We start from the raw sequence: 20,429 nt of genomic DNA on the forward strand, positions 1-20,429 counted from the left end.
ACTTACATTTATTTTAAGGGTGTTTGGAGTGCGTGCACGCGCCTCTCTCTCCCACTAACCCCCCCACACACCAGCCACCCCATATTCCCAAAGAACACGGGCATCGTCGGTCCTCGAAAGGCTGGCCGTGCAAAGATGGAGAGGGAGGCGAAATGAAGAGGAAGGGAAGGGAAATGAAGAGGAAGGCGAAATGAAGAGGAAGAGGCTGGTGAAATCCAGCGCGGAGGAGAAGAGGACGCCTCCCGCAGGGCGAGTTTGCACGCCGGGATCCAGCATCCCCGGAGAAGATCTAAGGCTGGAATAAAAAAGTTTCTCCGAGGAGAAAGACTCCCCCTCCGCGGCCCGCCTCGGTTCAGCCCCCGACGACGAAGGCGCAAGTTGAGAGACAAGGGGACATTTGAAGCAGCAGCTATGTCCTTAAGAGCGATGGGGGGAGGCGAGTAGGGAGCCGCACCATGTAAACTTTATTGTGTAAAAAAAAAAAACACAAGCGAGAATAAAAGGTGAAGGCTGGTGGCCGCCGGCGGCTACACGGGCCACATGACGAGGTCTGGCGGGCTGGATTTGGCCCGCGGGCCTTGTGTCTGACACCCGTGATCTAGTAGTTACTGATGATAGCCTTATCCTCCATGAATTTGTCTAATTCTCTCTTAAAATTATCAAAATGGATTGCCATTGTTGCCTCTTGTAGGAGCAAATGCCATAGTTTAACTACTATACACCAGAGGCGAATTTAGGGCAGCAATGACCATTTCCATCGCTCTGGGTACAGAGCCTAGGAGTGTTGTAAGGTATCACATTGAAGATGTACTCCACTAAGCAGGACGGAAGGCAGGGGCACTGAATTTTGGCCTCGGGTGAGGCGCCATTGAAATTGGAAAGACCAAAGTCTGCCCCTGTATGCACCGTGTGCTTTCTAGCTGTCCCAGAGTTCTGGGTAGTCATTTCTCATTAGTATGGCCTAAAACATACTTTCTGCAGTTTCCCTTGCCTCTGAAAAGGATCTTGGTATTATGGCTAGATTAAACGCAAAAAAGCTAAAGCAAAAGACCACAAAATCACTGAAATCACAATGAGGTACAGTGGCATCTCGGGTTACATACGCTTCAGGTTACATTCGCTTCAGGTTACTGACTCCACTAACCCAGAAATAGTTCCTCGGGTTAAGAACTTTGCTTCAGAATGAGAACAGAAATTGTGCTCCGGCAGCAGCGGGAGGCCCCATTAGCTAAAGTGGTGCTTCAGGTTAAGAACAGTTTCAGGTTAAGAACGGACCTCCAGAATGAATTACAGTAAGTTCTTAACCCAAGGTACCACTGTATAGCCATGCAGCAGCAGTAGAAAATACATTTTCAATACTTAGTGCACCTCACCCCTCCTGGACAAAGAGGCATGTGTGTTTACCTGCCAATGAAAAGAGAACAGAATTCTGGCTAGATGCACTGAAGAGGGGGAAGTGTGCAGCTGTTACAGACAAAAGCCCTCCCAGTGATCCCTGCACCTCATTTGCAATATTCTCAAGTGTGTCCTTTGCAAACCTTACTGCTAAGCATGCACCGCAGCAGATTCCAGGAGAACACAATGGTGGTGTAGTTAAACATGTGATAAACGGGACTAACAGGTGACAAACGGGACCGGATGGCGCAGGACTAAACTGGCCGAGGCCTGAAACACACATCCTAAATCCCCTCACTGAGTCATAGTTTGCAGTTCCTTTCATCATCATCATTTTTAATTTGTATACCCATTTCCTATTACCTTTTATGGGAGACAAAGAGCTATCTTTCCTTCTATTCATAAATGGCAGACAAGTAGCCATATATCTTACATTTGCCTTGACAAGGCACCTTAATTACCAGATCACCTTTTGCCCCTGTTGCCCCTGCATTCCAAAACAAATGACTAAAACAAATGGCTCATGGTATTAAATTCTATCTAAACAGAGATCTTGGGTTCACATTCTCACACACCATCAATGAAATAAGAATTTAACATAAGAATCTAACATTTCTTACTTTCTAAATCCTTTGCATAATTACATTAAGCCAACAAATCTCATACATTAACATAGATAGCTTTTTAGAAGAAAAGGCCTTTGCAAAGTAAAAAAGGAACTCAGTAAAAACAGCTTCAAAAGAAGCCTCTTCAGTTTACACCCCCCTTTCCCAGCCAGCTGCTTTTCCCATTAGCTCTTCCCAAAATTTATTGCCCTTTAACTCTCTCAGTATACCTTAAACCTTAGGAAAATATGGCTAGAGTCTGATGGGAGGCACATGGTATTATTTTCTGTTAAACAATAAATCTTACTATTTGTTGTTGTTGTTGTTGTTTAGTCGTTTAGTCGTGTCCGACTCTTCGTGACCCCATGGACCAGCGCACGCCAGGCACCTCTGTCCTCCACTACCTCCCGCAGTTTGGTCAGACTCATGTTTGTGGCTTCGAGAACACTATCCAACCATCTCATCCTCTGTCGCCCCCTTCTCCTTGTGCCCTCCATCTTTCCCAGCATCAGTGTCTTCTCCAGGGAGTCTTCTCTTCTCATGAGGTGGCCAAAGTACTGGAGCCTCAGCTTCACGATCTGTCCTTCCAGTGAGCACTCAGGGCTGATTTCATTAAGAATGGATGCGTTTGATCTTCTTGCAGTCCATGGGACTCTCAAGAGTCTTCTCCAGCACCATAATTCAAAAGCATCAATTCTTCGGCGATCAGCCTTCTTTATGGTCCAGCTCTCACTTCCATACATCACTACTGGGAAAACCATGGCTTTAACTATACGGACCTTTGTTGGCAAGGTGACGTCTCTACTTCTCAAGATGCTGTCTAGGCTTGTCATTGCCCTTCTCCCAAGAAGCAGGCGTCTTTTAATTTCGTGGCTGCTGTCACCATCTGCAGTGATCATGGAGCCCAAGAAAGTAAAATCTCTCACTGCCTCCATTTCTTCCCCTTCTATTTGCCAGGAGGTGATGGGACCAGTGGCCATGATCTTCGTTTTTTTGATGTTGAGCCTCAGACCATATTTTGCGCTCTCCTTTTTCACCCTCATTAAAAGGTTCTTTAATTCCTCCTCACTTTCTGCCATCAAGGTTGTGTCATCTGCATATCTGAGGTTGTTGATATTTCTTCCAGCAATCTTAATTCCAGCTTGGGATTCATCCAGCCCAGCCTTTCGCATGATGTATTCTGCGTATAAATTAAATAAGCAGGGAGACAAAATACAGCCTTGTCGTACGCCTTTCCCAATTTTGAACCAATCAGTTGTTCCATATCCAGTTCTAACTGTAGCTTCTTGTCCCACATAGAGATTTCTCAGGAGACAGATGAGGTGATCAGGCACTCCCATTTCTTTAAGAACTTGCCATAGTTTGCTGTGGTCGACACAGTCAAAGGCTTTTGCATAGTCAATGAAGCAGAAGTAGATGTCTTTCTGGAACTCTCTAGCTTTCTCTATAATCCAGTGCATGTTTGCAATTTGGTCTCTGGTTCCTCTGCCTCTTCTAAATCCAGCTTGCACTTCTGGGAGTTCTCGATCCACATACTGTTTGAGCCTTCCTTGTAGAATTTTAAGCATAACCTTGCTAGCGTGTGAAATGAGTGCAATTGTGCGGTAGTTGGAGCATTCTTTGGCACTGCCCTTCTTTGGGATTGGGATGTAGACTGATCTTCTCCAATCTTCTGGCCACTGCTGAGTTTTCCAAATTTGCTGGCATATTGAGTGTAGCACCTTAACAGCATCATCTTTTAAAATTTTAAATAGTTCAGCTGGAATACCATCACTTCCACTGGCCTTGTTATTTGCAGTGCTTTCTAAGGCCCATTTGACTTCACTTTCCAGGATGTCTGGCTCAAGGTCAGCAACCACACTACCTTACTATTTACCAACTCTTAATTAGTGTTTTTGCAGCTTGATTGTATTCTGTAATATGTAGGGTCAGTGTAACATTTGCTCCCAGCCTGTAATTCCCTTTTACAACTTTGAGAAACTTGTCTCCTGCTACTGCTATAAATCAGGGGGGGCCTTGTTCAGGAGAGCAGGAAGATAAACAACTGCCAAAGTACTTAGCCAGCTGGTTTCTGCCTGGCATGAAACATACAAACATTTGCAAATATATCTTTAAGCTCATTTTAAAATACAGGCCTTGATCAGATGCCTCAGGAATAGGGTTTGAACCTATTGCACACCATATCCCGCATCATTAGGTGTGAGGATCACTAAGGCAGGTTGCCATATTTCAAAAAGTGGAAAACTTGTTGAGGTTTTTTATTGGAGGGGGGGGACGTTGTTGGAAATTCTACCCCCCCCCCAAAAAAATCTACATTTCCGACATGTGTTGCTCTACGGCCGACTTTCCCCATCAGGATCCCATCGGGCACTTCCCCTCCAGTCCACAAGGCGGAGCCTCTACCTTCCCGCAGCCCGCTCCCCAATTGGTGGCGCTTCAGGGGCCGGTCTAGGAATCCGCGATGGCATCTTACGTCGTCGTCGTTGTCGTCACCACAGCGCCTCGTTGCCGGGGCAACAAGCCAGCTCGAGCGTCGCTCTCCGGGATGAGGCGGAACCTTTTTTTCACCACAGACGCAGAAGTGTGGAGTGACGCGCCACGGCGATTTCAACCCGGGAGGCCCGGTGCTAGTTTCCCGCTCTAATTTTTCGACACGAAATGCGTAAAGGGGAGGCCGAAGGGCAGAGCGGCGGGTCCCTAGAAAACCGCGGCCGGCGCTAATATTGGGTTCCACTCTACACTTTTCCTATCTCTATGGTCTGGTCGCGGCCTCCCGCGTCGGGGTTGCAGTTTCCACCCGGACGACGACGCTGAGCGGACCTTCCCAGGGTCAGTGGGTGCTGCCGCCGTCGCCGCCGCCGCTCGGCTTCCCTCATGGCTTTCAACTTCGGGCCAGCCGCCGGCGCTGCAGCCGCCCCCAACCCTGCGGGTGAGTGCGGGGACAGCGGGGCGGAGAAGGGGGAGAGGGAGGGGTGTAGCCCTGGTCGCCGTGGCAACCGAGAAGGTAGCCGGGGGGGGGGTGGCGGGGAAGGGCAGCACCTGTTGAATCCCTGGCTGCCTATTGCGGAGCAGCAGCAGCAGCTTCGGAGGCGCAGTGCGATATCAGAGGGGGTGGGAGGGAGGAAGTCAGCTTTATTTGTTCCAGCCGTAGTTCAGGATAAGCACGACAACACGCGCAAAAGAACGCGAGCGCAAGGAAGACGCGAAGAAGCACAAAAGGATGATGCGCCTTAAGGTTGCCTGAATGTCCGCTTGGCGAAGGGTTTTAGAACAGGAAGGGACCCCCGAGGGGCTTGGAGTCCAAACCCCTGCAGTGCAAGTGTGTGTGTGTACACACACACATATCCCCAAGGAGAACCACCGCCACCCCACACAAAAGAGGCACTTATTATTATTATTATTAATAATAATAATATCACAGGGTTTGTATAAAAATGTAGCTATATATATCCCAAAGGAGGACCCCCCCACACACAAAAGAGGCACTTATTATTATTATTCATTAATATCACAGGGTCTATGTATAAATGTAACTATATATATCCCAAAGGAGCACCCCCCCACACACAAAAGAGGCACTTATTATTATTATTCATTAATATCACAGGGTTTATGTATAAATGTAACTATATATATCCCAAAGGAGCACCCCCCCACACACAAAAGAGGCACTTATTATTATTCATTAATATCACAGGGTCTATGTATAAATGTAACTATATATATCCCAAAGGAGCACCCCCCCACACACAAAAGAGGCACTTATTATTATTATTCATTAATATCACAGGGTCTATGTATAAATGTAACTATATATATCCAAAACGAGCACCCCCCCCCACACACAAAAGAGGCACTTATTATTATTATTATTCATTAATATCACAGGGTGATTGTAGAGAAAGGCCAAGGGGCTGCAAAGTGTGGCTCTCCCACTGCCACGCTTCTGTTCCCATCCATTAGCAAAACTAGGTCTCTGGCTGCTGCCAGTCCCATGTTGCAGAGCCCCACAAATAAACATAATTAGTGCTAATTCCTCCAAAATACATAGGATTGTAGAGTCCAGTGGCTTGGCTTTTGAAAAACAGGAGGTCCACAGTACTTAGCAAATTGAGAAGTGCTGTGCTAGCCTGCTGTTGTCTGCCTGGTACTGCAAAGAGTATATGTTTGTCTAGTATATGGCTGGCAGGCTGCATTTGACTTGGGAATTCACAAATTGCATGATGATATGGACTGTTGTGATAATGTATGTGAAGCACTTTGAACAAAAATCCATGTCTAAATGCAAAGTATTCATATTAATCAGCCATGGGGAGAGTGTAATTCTCATATGGAAGTTTGGGGAAGGGAACCACTATCAAGTTTGTTAACGGTTCTTTACTTGGTCATTCATATCTACAAAATGTTAAGCCTAAGTGTACTGCTCAGCTCATTACTTCTAAACCCTTCAAAACGTAGACCATTCAAAACACCCTGCTCTCATACCGAGGAGGAATTTTTATTTGCATGTTTTTGGTGCAGAACTAATATTTGGCAGTGAAAACTTCATTTGTCCTATAACAGCAGAGAAACTCTCTTGTACTTTTTCTTGCTATGGACTGATGTTTCTTCTCCTGCGTTCTTTGAAATTTCTCATTTTTGCTAATCAGAAACGGTTTTACTGCTTACATGTTTTGTTTCTCACTAATACTTCCTTGCTTTCTTTTCTGCTTCCCACTCATCAGGATTTGGTGGGCTTGAAACAGCAAACTCCACTGCCAGCGGGTTTAATTTTGGGGGTTTTGGATTAACTGCTAATCCTGCAGTGAATTTTAATATTGGGAATTTTGGTGTGTCTACTACCTCGGCTCCACCATTCAATTTTGGTAACAGTCTGGCCAGTGCAGGTAGAGAATGCACACAAGTGGTGTTTGTAATTGCATTGTTGCTGGGAAGGGTCCAAGAATTTGCGTCAGGCCCCTGGGGTCTAAACTCATTCATGTGGCATTGTTCGATTAAAATAAATTGAAGACCTCTTTCAGTGTTTAAGGACTGGAGTAGAAGCAGAATACCTCTTTTGGTTTTATTCTTGTAGCTTTTAAAATAACGTTTGCATCGGACTCCTTAAATGTGTGACTGAAATGCTTAATTTTTCAAAGCTGTTTTATCACTGAAGTAGCTGCAAAGAGAAACTGCTCTGATCCAGCAGTTGCTTATGGGAACATAAAGCTTCACAGAAGGATGCAGTCTATGCGTTCGTTAAAGAAATTATTGATCAGGTCCCTCCGTTCAATAAATGAGGAAGTCTGCACAGTCAGGAAATCCATGTGAGAGGCAATACATACGGAACACAGCATTGTGGGACTACTAGCTACTTGCTGTGATGTAGAGTGTGAAGGGGAGACAACCTCTCCAAACATGGGATGAATTCATGGCAAATCATGCCTCCATAGTACACATCCACCATGTTTGTGCCCTATAAGCTTGGGAGGGTGTTGAATTCTCAGTTTCCTTTCACAATTTTCCCGTTTACTGTGTGCCTATGAAACAGTGTAATGTGTGAATTAACCTTGAATCCATGTAGATCTAGATTGAGTCATTAAAATGGTTTTTCCCCAAGGAAAATCAGCCAGAGTGTCTTAGCAGGCCAAATTTGTCATGTGCATTCTGCGAACAGGGATATAAAATTATGATCCCTTGGTAATAAAGTTGAATAACTTTGAAAAGGTATTTTTCTGTATCTCAAATTCTTGGACCCTACTGCATTTATGTTTCCCCCCTTTCCTACGTCTCTTCATTGGATTTCAGTCATCACGAACTCACCACACTTTTATCAAGGCTTAATGGAGAAGCAAATTTTATACGATCAGCTAAAAAAAATCAGCAATCCTAACTTTTGGTCTTTGAGAAATATGCTGGCTTTGACAAAAAGATTCTGACTTTTAAACATTCTCAACTATTTACCGTCTGTAGAACAAGTTGATAATTCAACTAGCTGATTTTGAACAGCCAGGCATCGATCCATCTTTGTACCTGAATTTGCCTGACATTAATATTCAGTATTCTAATATTCAGTATTTCTAATGCGCTCATTTAGTGTTAACCTTCAGTTCTTGTGGCTGTTCGTATAGGAAATTATATCATTCCATAGTCCTATCATTTCTGTACTGTAATATGCAACCGTTTCAATTATTTGTATAGTGTAACTCTCATCTCAGCTGTTAAAAGAAACCATTTGTTCACCCCAGTGACATTGTTTGCTTTGTGATTGGTCTGAATGGCTTTCACAATGTGAGTCTCTCGCACCTCTACCCACTGCATACAAATGCATTCACACTTCCAATCAGTTTTTAAATTCTTCTTGGAAAATTTCTGTGCAAGGAAGGACACGAGAAAGAGCTCACCACTGAGCTACGATTGTTACTAGTATTACACTAAAATACTGTAATTGTTTTAAGATGGCAGCTATAACTGAACTTGAATCTTTTGAGTGCAGACAGGGATCACAAATTCTAATGCATTTATAAAAACCTGGTTTCACACTAGTATTTATTTATTTATCTGTTTATTTATTCTTTTGTTTAATACATTTACAATCCTGCACTTTCATCCAAAGGTGCCCAGGGCAGCACTGATTTCAGTGGGGCTAAAGCACAACTAACTTAGTCTTTGGGTCCATCCCCCAATTTTATGACTGTATAGGTTTTGAGTGCTTCAGGACAGGTTTAACCAGTGCATCTTTCACCCAAAAAGTTCAGTCAGGAACAGTGCTGGTTGGCGCTTGGTCAAGGAGAAGAGCAGTTGCAGGGCCAATGTGTCAATGGCAGGCTGGAACCCTTCTTCTGATTGAAACCTATTCTGGGAGATCCAGCAAAGCCATTTAATCAATTCTGTTGTGCTTGTTTAGCACAAAGAAAGGCATGCAAAGAGTGCTGGGAGCAGCTGGTTTCTACAATGGAAGGAAAATTCAGAAGACATATTTATGCCCACATAAGGAGCACTGATGTTCTAGAGTAGTTTAAAGCAGAGGCACTGCATTGATTAGGTTGTTTTTTTAAAAAAGAATTTATATGTGTTTTCCTTCAAGTAACAGGATATGATTTCCAAAAAATAACAACAAAAATGTGCATCTGATATGATTTCCCAAAAGATGAAAGCGTGTTAGCTACTTTAGTGTTAGCCCCTTCTCTGCAATCACTTCGGCTTTAAACGAGGGCAACGCATACGAGTTGTTTCCTCATCAGCATTCATTTGTCACCATCTCCCTTCCTTAAAAAAACCTACCGGCATGTGATCGTCAAAACTGTGGCCTCGTAAAAGGCTTCCGGGCTTCTTCTTCTTTTGACTTGGGCATTTTGGTTTCCTAGGGGCCTTTGGAGGATTTGGGACAGCAAACACCACAGCTGGATCTACGTTCAGCTTCTCGGCACCTACCAACACCGGGGCTGGTGGTAAGAGCGCATGAATTGCACTGCACATGTCTTTCCAGTTAAAGCATTGCAGGAGCTTAGCATGACCTCATTCACACTGTGTTGTCCCGCTTTTCTTCTTTCAAGGGTTGTTTAGTGCTACCCAGAACAAGGGGTTTGGATTTGGTACTGGCTTCGGGACAGGTACCGGCCTTGGCACAGGTTTGGGAACTGGTTTGGGATTTGGAGCCTTCAGCACCCAGCAGCAGCAGCAACCAAGTAAGTACCCTAAGGCTAAATAGTGCCAGGGGTTTTATCTAACCTCTTTATTTCATATTGGAGCTCCTTCTTTCCTCTCTTCCTTTCTCCCTCCCATCAGACATCTGGGTGACAGCCTGTTGGGCAAAGAAGTGGACTTTATGAACTGTATTCTGGTTGAGTGTTGCGTGCCTGAAGGAGATAGGATCTGCCCATGTGATGCCCACCTAGTGGAGAATCTTGCTCACATGGCCCTTAAATGTAAAATGTATGATTATCTCCGCCAACAATTTCTAGACGTCTATGTATTCCAATATGGAAACCAGGGACAGAGCTTATACGCTTCTTATTACAGGGGAGAAACCAGGAGCTCACCAAGACAGTAGCTAAGTTTTGATTTTTTTGTCACCGAAGTACGCTACAGGATCCTGCCCTTGCTGGGGACCCACAGAGATGAAATAGATTGCTCTCCTCTTCTTCCCTTTGGCAAATGACTGTACTGTTGAAATGGCAATGAGATCGCACTGGCCTATTTATTCTGAATGTTTGTATGTGATGCCAATAAAGGTTTGATGATGATATATCTGCCTAAATTGCAAAAAATATAATAGCGATAAGCTCAGAAAATATGTAAACCCTTGGTCAGCATCTTATTTTACAAAGGGGCTACTTTGAGGAGAGGATAGTGGGCTAGCCTTGCGTGGTTGGATTTCATTTGCCATCTATCTTCCTGTCTCATTTTAGCCCTAGGAAGCCTCTTCAGTCAGCCGGCTCAAGCCCCTGCCCAGTCTAACCAGCTGATAAACACAGCAAGTGCCCTTTCTGCACCCACACTGTTGGGAGATGAGCGAGATGCTATTTTGGCCAAGTGGAACCAGCTGCAGGCATTTTGGGGCACAGGCAAAGGATATTTCAACAACAGCATTGCCCCAGTGGAGTTCTCGCAGGAAAACCCCTTCTGCAGGTTTAAGGTATTATTGGTTTTTCTGAAGACCACCTTCTTGGAAACGGTTGGTTGGCTAGCTAGTCTTAATTGCTGCCAGACATTTAGAGTTGATTTTCTTCGCTACATTTCACGGAGTTGTGGAATCGTAGCTTTCATGTCTTTGTGTTGCTGCAGCAAAAAGTTTGGGTATCTTTTTGTTGGCTGAAAAGGCTGCTGTCCTTTCACAGGCTGTTGGCTATAGCTGCATGTCCAACAACAAGGATGAAGATGGCTTGGTAGCACTGGTCTTCAACAAGAAGGAAGCAGAAATTCGAAGCCAGCAGCAGCAGCTTGTGGAATCTGTGCACAAAATCTTAGGTTCAAACCAGACTCTCACAGTCAACGTGGAAGGTGTGAAGACCATGCCAGATGATCAGTAAGTAAATTGCATGGTGCATGTGTGTCCCTTCCTGGCAAGAAAAGGCCTCTTTATGCCCAAGGAGAGTAACATGCTTGATGCAGGGATGGCTAACAGGCGTAGGCACACCCATTTCACCTTTGCTCCTCTCTGTGCCAGCTTGGGCTGAGGTGCTTCCTCCTATCTGCAAGACATCCCTCTCAGGAGCAAGTGAAGGCACCCCAGAGGCTTCTCATTTGGAGGTCCATGTACAGAGTGTCCCATCCAAGTTGCTGATGGGTGGAAATTGGTGCCATAGCAAGCTCTATACATACATCGGATGAAGAGCCCAGCCAGGCAGATAATAATTGGAGGAAGCTGGCCAGACCATCTCAGTTGGTTAGAGCATGGTGCTGATAAGGGGAAGGTTGCAGGTTCGATCCCCATATGGGACAGCTGCATGCCCCTGCATTGCAGGGGGTTGGACTAGATGATCCTCAGGGTCCCTTGCAATTCTATGCTGCTATGAATACGTTTGGTTTCTTGAGATCAACCTTGAGCTTAACAACAGTAAAGGTAAAGGTACCCCTGCCCGTACGGGCCAGTCTTGACAGACTCTGGGGTTGTGCGCCCATCTCACTCAAGAGGCCGGGGGCCAGCGCTGTCCGGAGACACTTCCGGGTCACGTGGCCAGCGTGACAAAGCTGCATCTGGCGAGCCAGCGCAGCACACGGAAACGCCGTTTACCTTCCCGCCAGTAAGCGGTCCCTATTTATCTACTTGCACCCGGGGGTGCTTTCGAACTGCTAGGTTGGCAGGCGCTGGGACCGAGCAGCGGGAGCGCACCCCGCCACGGGGATTCGAACCGCCGACATTTCGATCGGCAAGCCCTAGGCGCTGAGGCTTTTACCCACAGCGCCACCCGCGTCCCACAGTAAATCATTTTAAAATGTGTAAAATGTAAGTGTTTGCATTGGCTCTTTTAGGACTGAAGTAGTCATCTATGTTGTTGAGCGATCTCCAAATGGGACTTCCAGGCGAGTCCCCTCTACCACTCTGTATGCACACTTTGAACAAGCGAATGTCAAAAACCAGCTGCAGCAGCTTGGAGTCACCCTCATCATGGCCAGGACAGAGCTTTCTCCAGCGCAGGTCAAGCAGCTGCTACAGAATCCTCCTGCAGGTAATCTGTACTGCAGCCAAGTGCTTTGGTTAGATCAGGCTTCCTCAACCTTGGCCCTCCAGATGTTTTTGGCCCACAACTCCCATGATTCCTAGCTAGCAGGACCAGTGGTCAGGGATGATGGGAATTGTAGTCTCGAAACATCTGGAGGGCCGAGGTTAGATGATGGAGGAGCATGTCCTTCTGTAATACAAGCTGAAAGAATTGTCATGTTCTTTAAAAATAAGTGTTTGGCCAGCCATTTAAGGGGTTTGCTTTAGATATGGGATGTATTTTAATTGGACTTGGCTTGTAGATACAATCTGGAAAGAGACCTAAAGAACAAGTAAATAATCATCTAACTCACTCATTGTGCAGTAGATCAATGGTGGGTTGGTTTTTTTTTCCTTTTCCCTCATGAGACAAAACATCAGGACAGAAACAGAAAGAGGTACTTGCAGCAGTGATTAATGCTTCTTTAGGGATGGGTTCTCACAAGAGAAAAATTGACTGAATTAATTGGAAATGTGATATGAAGAAAATATCTAAAGTGTGTTAAAATTGTCACTTCTGAAATGTAGTTCACCTGTTGTTTTTTTTGGGGGGGAGCTATGAGTTATACATGTGTTAAATCTGGGTGTTTTTAGCAAGATAAATCTTACCGTCAACTGATCCTATTAAACAATGGCTGAGGCTCAATGACTCGATATTGTCCTCAGTGACTTACCTTGTTTTTCCTTTTCCAGGAGTTGATCCAATCATTTGGGAACAGGCCAAAGTTGACAATCCAGATCCTGAAAAGTAAGTCTGGTGGTTTTCAAGGTGGTTTTTGCATTGCTTGGATAATTTGAAATGGGAATTATGTGTCTTTCTGAGAAGGGATGGGCAAAATGAGCACCCAAGCTCCCAAGAGCAATAGCTGGAAAATAGTCATAACGCCACACTGAAATCTACATGGCTTTCAATTAGGAGGTGCATGCAAGACTGAACCATCACAAGAATGCATGTGGGGAAATGCATGCTTGAGTGTGTCCCTGTGTTAAAATCTTGCTTTGTTACTACCACATTGGGGAGAAGCTACGCTAAATTTGCAGGTTGAAGAAAGTTTTAGATGTTGGTGCATATTCAGGCATGCTATCCCTCATATGTACTCTTAAGAGCTTGTTGGGACGTCAAACCCAACAATCTTCAGTGGAATCTGTTAAGACTTCCAGCTGCTGGCAACAGAGTTAGCACAATCAAGGGTGTGTGTGCCTGTGTTTGAACCAGATTCATGGTAATTTACCAGAGACAAAAACCACCATCCTTTCCCCTTAAAGGGATGGTGAAGCCTCCTGACTCCCTAGTTAGAGTGCCTTGTTTGCTCCTATAGCCTAATCATTTCTATGTGTTGCCTAATTTCTACCACGTCAATGCTCTTACTTCTCTAGGCTGATTCCAGTGCCGATGGTTGGTTTCAAAGAACTGCTGAGGAGGTTGAAAGTCCAAGACCAAATGACAAAGCAGCATCAAACCAGATTAGATGTGAGCACCAGCTTCTGAATACCACTGTTGTGATTATTTGTGGCTGACAATGGATGCTCTGGCTAAGAGTCTAGTTGCCTTTTGCTTTGTAAATCCTGTGTTCCAGGTGCCAGAAACTTAATACCATAAAGCACTCTGGACTCTCAGGGCCAGGGGTTGCTCGCTTGCTCCACCTAGGCTGGGGTTAGCAATTTCCAAGTCCATTGTAAAGAGCGTGGAAGATGCCAAACTTTGAGAAGTCAAGATGCAGAGCACATTCTACAATATTTCCACTGAGCTGCTACTGCTTGTGTGTTCCAGGGGCACAAATCAACCCAGTCTCTTCACTTTCACTGGGAGCTACACTTGAGATGCTCAAAGTGAAGTCTAACCTCCCTATTTTATTTTATTTTTCTAATTTATAGCTTTACTAGAACAATACATACATTTTACACAAACCAAACACAACACAACAAACAACATCACATTCTCTTGACTTCCATTCATCCCCTTGCGTTATCTAAGCTTCATTTTCTACTTCACACTTTTATATTTCTGCTATGGTACATTGCATCCATGTTTTCTCTCTGCAGTTGGCTTGTTGTGATTTTTGAAGCATGTGTTTTTGATTTTCAGGGGATTTTTAGAGCAGTCACTGTAGACCCACCCTGCTTCATAATTCTGTAGCTGGTTGTGGGCTACATCTGCAAAGGATTTAAAAGGCTTTTGACACATGAAAGGACACCCAGGTGTAAAACTAGACTGATAGTTCACAACCTGTGCATTCTCTTTAAACAGTTGACCCAATCTCTCCCTGTCTGTAGATAATATCAGAAGACATAAGTGAGCTTCAGAAAAACCAGACTACAACGATGGCCAAAATAGCTCAGTACAAGCGGAAGCTAATGGATCTTTCACACAGAACATTGCAGGTAGGCTGTTGCTTGTCCCTGTGGTAAAAATGGGTGGTGATTAAGAATGTAGGTAAAGTGCAGTAGCAAAGAACACGAGATGAAGGTCAGGAAATATTCAGGTCAAGTCTCAATTCAACTAGGGTTGTCTAAGGTGGTCCTGAGGCAAGCCCCTGTTGTCTCTGCCTCAGTCCTCCCATCTGCAGTGTGGGGGAAGATGGATAAGACCATAAAAAAGGATCCCAGGTCCCTCTATACCTGCATCCTGATTCCATCTGGGGCCACCCCGGTGCTTCTGGGAAGTCCATAAGCCCAGGCCATGAAGGCAAGAGTGCTCTCCCTGACATTGTGTTTTCTCCCAGACCTCTCTGCTACCGTAGAACACTGAGGTTCCCTATTGCTGTCCTGGCTAATCAGCCACCAGTAGATATATCTTCATTCTCCTCTTAAAGCCATTCAAACTGCTGTTTGGATAGGAGATCAAAGAAACTTTGGTCTTGATCCCAGTTTAGCCACACACTGCCCCTTGCCTTTCTAGGTTCTGCTTTCTCATTCCCCCCCCCACTCCCTCCCCCCCTTTTATAATTAAAAAACAACAGTTGATATGGTACATGGTTGTTTTATGGGATGGAATAGTGTACATTGGACATGTTTATTTTACGGTCTCTTAACTTTCAATTGTACCTTAAAAAATAAATTATTACACAACTAGGGAGAAAATGGGCTTATAAGCTCCTCTTTCTTTCTTTTTTTTACTTCTGTTACCTGTAAACCTCCATGTGTATCTTATAATAATAATTTTATTATTTGTACCCTGCCCACCTGAAGGAGCGTCTCCACCCCCATCATTCTGCCCAGACACTGAGATCCAGCGCCGAGGGCCTTCTGGCGGTTCCCTCACTGCAAGAAGCAAAGCTACAGGGAACCAGGCAGAGGGCCTTCTCGGTAGTGGCACCCGCCCTGTGGAACGCCCTCCCACAAGATGTCAGAGAGAAAAACAAACTACCAGACTTTTAGAAGACATCTGAAGGCAGCCCTGTTTAGGGAAGCTTTTAATGTTTAATAGACTATTGTATTTTAATATTTTGTTGGAAGCCGCCCAGAGTGGCTGGGGAAACCCAGCCAGATGGGCGGGGTATAAATAAATTAGTAATATTGTCAGAGGCTCAGGAGCAGAAGAGCAGGGGAGAGAGCAAATAGAGAGCGGAGGAGAGGAATCAGAGGGGAGCGTAGGGGAATATGACAGTGGACCGAGAGATTCCATGAGCTTCTCCAGCGAATCAGAAGATTCCCAGGAGGGGGCGCCTATGGTAAGGGCGAGGCGAGTCCCAGGGGGGACGATCCATAAACAAGGAACCAGAGGGGAGTCCCAAAGGAGTAGCGGAGGATTAGGACCAGTTCCCCCACCAGAGCACAGTGGGGGGGAAGAGTCACATGAGTCAGGACCAGCTTCTCCTCCATCGGGGAGTGGGGAAACGGAGGGGAGGCCAGGTCCAGCTAGCCTCCCCGAAAGGGGGAGCAGTGACACAAGTGTAACGGTCAGAAGGAAAGTGGGAGGCTGCGCGCGCGCGCCAAGTTCAAATGTGGAGGAGCGCGGGACAGCAGAAAACCCGGATTGGGAGCCAGGTCCTAAAGCCCGAAGGAGGGGGGGAGAAGAGTCGGCAGAATCAGCGTCAGAAGAATCTAGGAGGGCTGAGACTCCGACTAGCAGGAGGACCCAGAGAAAGAAGGAACAGAGGAAGAGGTGGAGTAAGGCTAGAATCTTAAGCTGGTGTCAGGGGGGAGGAGATTCAGATGGGACTTCTACGGTCTGATGCATAGACGTAGCGTTGCGCGCTGCGCGTCTGGAAATGAAACTGAACTTCAATAAAGACTTTTTAACTTGAGGAAGAAGCAGCGTTGGTCTTGTGTGAGCTGGGACCTTGGGCAGCGCTGACAAATATTATTATAATTATTATTATTAATATTATTCCAACAAAATACTAAAACACAGTAAGATATCAGACATTAAAAAAACTTCTCTGTACAGGGCTGCCTTCAAATGTCTAACTCCTTGACATCTGATGGCAGGGTGCTCCACAGGGTGGGCGCCACTACCAATAAGGCCCTCTTGTGGCTCTGTGCAAAGACACTCTGCACCTGTCCACTCCCTTGAGTGGCCTTATTGACCTCAGGTGTGTCTGAGGACGGCCTTCCCATTTCCAGGCATATTTTGCATCCCCAAGGCACCTTGGGAAAAACAGACCAGGTGCTCTACATTCAGCTGTGCTGCCCAAAAAAGGATAATCTCTTTTTGTTTTTTGGTAAGGGATAGCCTTCTAAAGCATCTCAATTTCTTCACGAAGGTGTTAATCAAGCAAGAGATCCAGAGGAAAAGCGGCTATGCCATCCAAGCCGATGAGGAGCAGCTTCGCGTACAGTTGGATACGATCCAGTGTGAACTCAATGCTCCCACGCAGTTCAAGGTCAGCAACTCAGGGTGCATAGCCACGTATACCAAACACAGAACTGGGCAATAAGCTGCCTGGTGCTTTGCGCTTGCTCCTTCTGTGCACTTGCATTTCATGCCTGTCCTACATCTCGCGGAAGGCTGTGTCCGCCTTGGACCGATGCTATGCTGCTTGTTCATGTTTAGATGCATTTTAGAGTGCCTCTTTAAAAAATGGTGCAATGACAGTGTCTTTGAAATGCCTCAAGCTCCTTCAAACTATACTGGTAAAATCTGTAAGTGGTATATTTTCGCAGGCCTCTCAACCTGATCATTGATGCGTCCTTTCAAGAAAGCAGCCTTAGTGGAGGTTACTGAGTCAAGTCAGCAGGGTGCCACATCAGTCTGAGAGGCCTTGAGATACTTGCTTGTTGGAGATACTAAGGCAGGGGTCGGCAAGGTTTACCTCGCCTGGGCCAGTTCACTCCAGCGGAAAAAATCAAAATCAGCAAGGAAAACCACCATCACCTCTCCGCTGGGAAGCGCTGAGCAAAGGCGAGTCCCCAGGCAACGCAGCCGATTTGATCGGCACAAGGCATGCAAGCTCCACCCCCCAGTCGTTCTCAGACTCCTTATCGGGTGAGCAACGCAGCCAAGGAACACAGTTGGAGCCTCCTTCCTCCCTGGCCGGCAGGCAGGGAGGGAGGGAGAGGAGCTGCTTCCTTTGAAACCCAGGAAATTTAAGGGACATCATCAATAAGGGACAGCAGCGGGACACAGCGCTGGGATAAGGGACTTTCTTGCCAAATAAGGGACGGTTGACAGCTATGGCAACATTTTGAAGTAGAATTATTTTCCCATTTCAGATTAATCCAGGACAGGGGAAATCCAAACTTGATGCTGAAAAGGAACAAGATGAAGGTTGATTGAGTGGGGTTGTCATGGGGACAATAGCTCAAAATTTCAAGGACATGTAGCTTCCATGACACATGAAAAGCTGGTGTGGTCAAGACCTTACATTTAGGATTGGAACTTTTGATCCATGGGTCTTTTATACATAGCACTGTATCTTGGTATGTGTAGGAGAGAATGGGAAAAGCATGTTCAATGTTATGTGGGTAGTAGAGCTGAGGTGACTTCCTCCATTCACTGCCAGGAAGGCAATTGCAAGTCATGGTGGCACCAAGGTTGGAGCAGTTGGATACAGTAGATGAAGCATTGGCGGAATGGCTCCACCAGTGCGCACACACATTCAAACCTTGCCAGCACCACCCAGCACCAGCACCCCTGGTGCCATCCCTAGGGAGCCCTGGTTGCCTGGCCATCCATGAAATTTCTACTGTGGGTGCCCGTCCATCACGTCGTACGTGCGCTGTTCAGCGGAGATTCCTCCGTGGGCCGGATTGTGTGCGTGCGTGATTTCCGGCGTCTGCGCAGACGCAATTTCCAGCATTGTGGAAGCAAATCCCTGTGCCGCGCTGGTTTAGTGCAGCGCACGGGGGCTGGCTGAGCTGGTGACTTGGGAGCAGCCCAAGGGCCTTAGGTTGCCTACCCCTGTACTAAGTGCCACTTGTCCCACAGGGCAGGGAAAAAGAAGCTGCTTTCTGCCCTGAATTCAGCGTTTCTTCCTTTATTTCTTCCAGGGCCGGCTGAATGAGTTGATGTCCCAGATCAGAATGCAGAACCATTTTGGAGCTGTGAGATCGGAAGAGAGGTACTACATCGATGCAGACCTCTTGCGGGAAATTAAACAGGTAACAATCGGCAGGAATGCAAATTCCTTCGTCACAATAACATGAGAAAGTCCCGGATGCATATTTTGTGCTTCCAATATCTCTATTCCCAAAGAATTGGATGTGTCTGTTGCATGAGGTCAGGGAGCGGGATGGCCAGTGAAATTTGTGCTTGATAGCATAGAAAACCTGGGGAACGGACTCCATGGTGCAGAACCTCCGCTGCAAGCCCTGGTCAACCCTAATTTTTGGCCATTTGCCACCAGGCAACGCTTACATGTTTCCAAGGTTGTCTTCCAAAACATAAGGGCTAGAAAGTTGCATTTAAAAAACAACACATTGAAACATAGTAAGCTGAATAAGGCAACAAGAGCTGTGACCTAATTCTGGGTCTGGATTCCAGTGTTAATGTGTATGAAAGAGGGGATATCAGCATGTGACTTTCTACTGAGTAACCCATGTCTCTCATGTAAACACATAGGGGAAAGATTGGAGCAGTTGTGATCTCTCAGTTGAGGACTGATGCCTAGCATTTTACAAACAGAAGGGCTGACTGTTGCCAGGAAATTCACAGGCTAGGCTTGGGAAGGTCAAAGTGGAGTGTTTACGCGGCTATTCTCTCTCCCCCTCCCTCTCTTTTAGCATCTGAAGCAGCAACAAGAAGGGCTCAGTCACCTGATCAGCATTGTAAAAGATGACCTGGAAGATATAAAGCTCATAGAACATGGATTAAATGAGAGCTTACCTATCAGAGGAGGGGTGTTCAGTTGATGGACACCCTTCCGTTGTGCAGAGGCTTATGGAACCTGCAATTTCCTATCCATGACCAAAACTCACTAGGTGGTTTAAAATATATCTATCTATCAATAAATCTTAGTATGGGGCGAGAGGATTCCCATGGTATTGGTGTCCTTTCCCCAATTTGGCCATCAAGTGGTTCGGTTTCCTAATGGTGCAGCTGGTTTCAAGAACAGACTTTAGACACTTCAGAAGCTGCTTTGTGATCTAAGCCTGCAATTTTGGCAATATCGACTGTGTGGGTTAGGTGTGGAAGGTTAACACCTTCCGTGTTAACATCTTGAGAGGAAATACAATGCTATTGCTTACAGCAAACACACCCCAAAATAACTGCTGGTTGTTTATGTGCCCATAAGACATTGTCCAATCTGTTTAAACAAACTTCGAAATAAAGCTTTGAACCTTCTACATTACAGGGGGGAAACTGGGTGTCTGATGTGCTTCTTTAAGACAGGTGATGGAAAAGAAGCACTGGATAAAGGTGTTTAAAAACAAAAAAACTATTGGTATCTAAAGCCTATATTTTTATATCATTTTAATTCAACAGAATATGCAAAACCTTCTTTCTAAGAGGTAATAAAATCAAATATTTACCCTTATTATCTTGCTGTATGCTGTTTGTAATGGAAAACAAGGTTTGCAAATTCGTGCAGTGGATGCAATTTCTTCCTGAGCAGCATTTCAACAGTGTGATTTTTCTATTGTTGATTCCTCAGCAGGGCATCCCTCCTCTTGCATTAACATCACCGCTACAATTCTCTGTGTTTAAGTTATAGCTCTCATTTTGCTTATATACTTTCTATGTGCTGAAGATCAAAACTGAACTACAGCCCCGAGCTGAAAGTAAGTATACTTTTCCCATGTGACCCGACACTGAAACGAAGCCAAGAGTTTGCTTCGTGACTCTGGTCTGGGGGCAGTGCTGC

General features: G+C 45.5%; 1 protein-coding gene across 1 annotated transcript; it reads left to right on the forward strand.

The window, feature by feature from the left end:
- The first annotated feature begins 4,742 nt into the window (after positions 1–4,742).
- Positions 4,743–19,927, forward strand: NUP54 (nucleoporin 54). The gene is made up of 12 exons (XM_053404394.1): positions 4,743–4,929; positions 9,347–9,430; positions 9,536–9,667; positions 10,391–10,617; positions 10,820–11,007; positions 11,955–12,151; positions 12,877–12,931; positions 13,561–13,654; positions 14,458–14,565; positions 16,890–17,009; positions 18,616–18,726; positions 19,348–19,927. Exons 1-12 carry the CDS (start codon positions 4,875–4,877, stop codon positions 19,474–19,476), a joined length of 1,500 nt encoding a protein of 499 aa, XP_053260369.1. The 5' UTR covers positions 4,743–4,874; the 3' UTR covers positions 19,477–19,927.
- The last annotated feature ends 502 nt before the right edge of the window (positions 19,928–20,429 follow it).

Source organism: Podarcis raffonei, chromosome 9 (assembly GCF_027172205.1).
Source record: "Podarcis raffonei isolate rPodRaf1 chromosome 9, rPodRaf1.pri, whole genome shotgun sequence".
Classification (NCBI taxonomy): domain Eukaryota; kingdom Metazoa; phylum Chordata; class Lepidosauria; order Squamata; family Lacertidae; genus Podarcis; species Podarcis raffonei.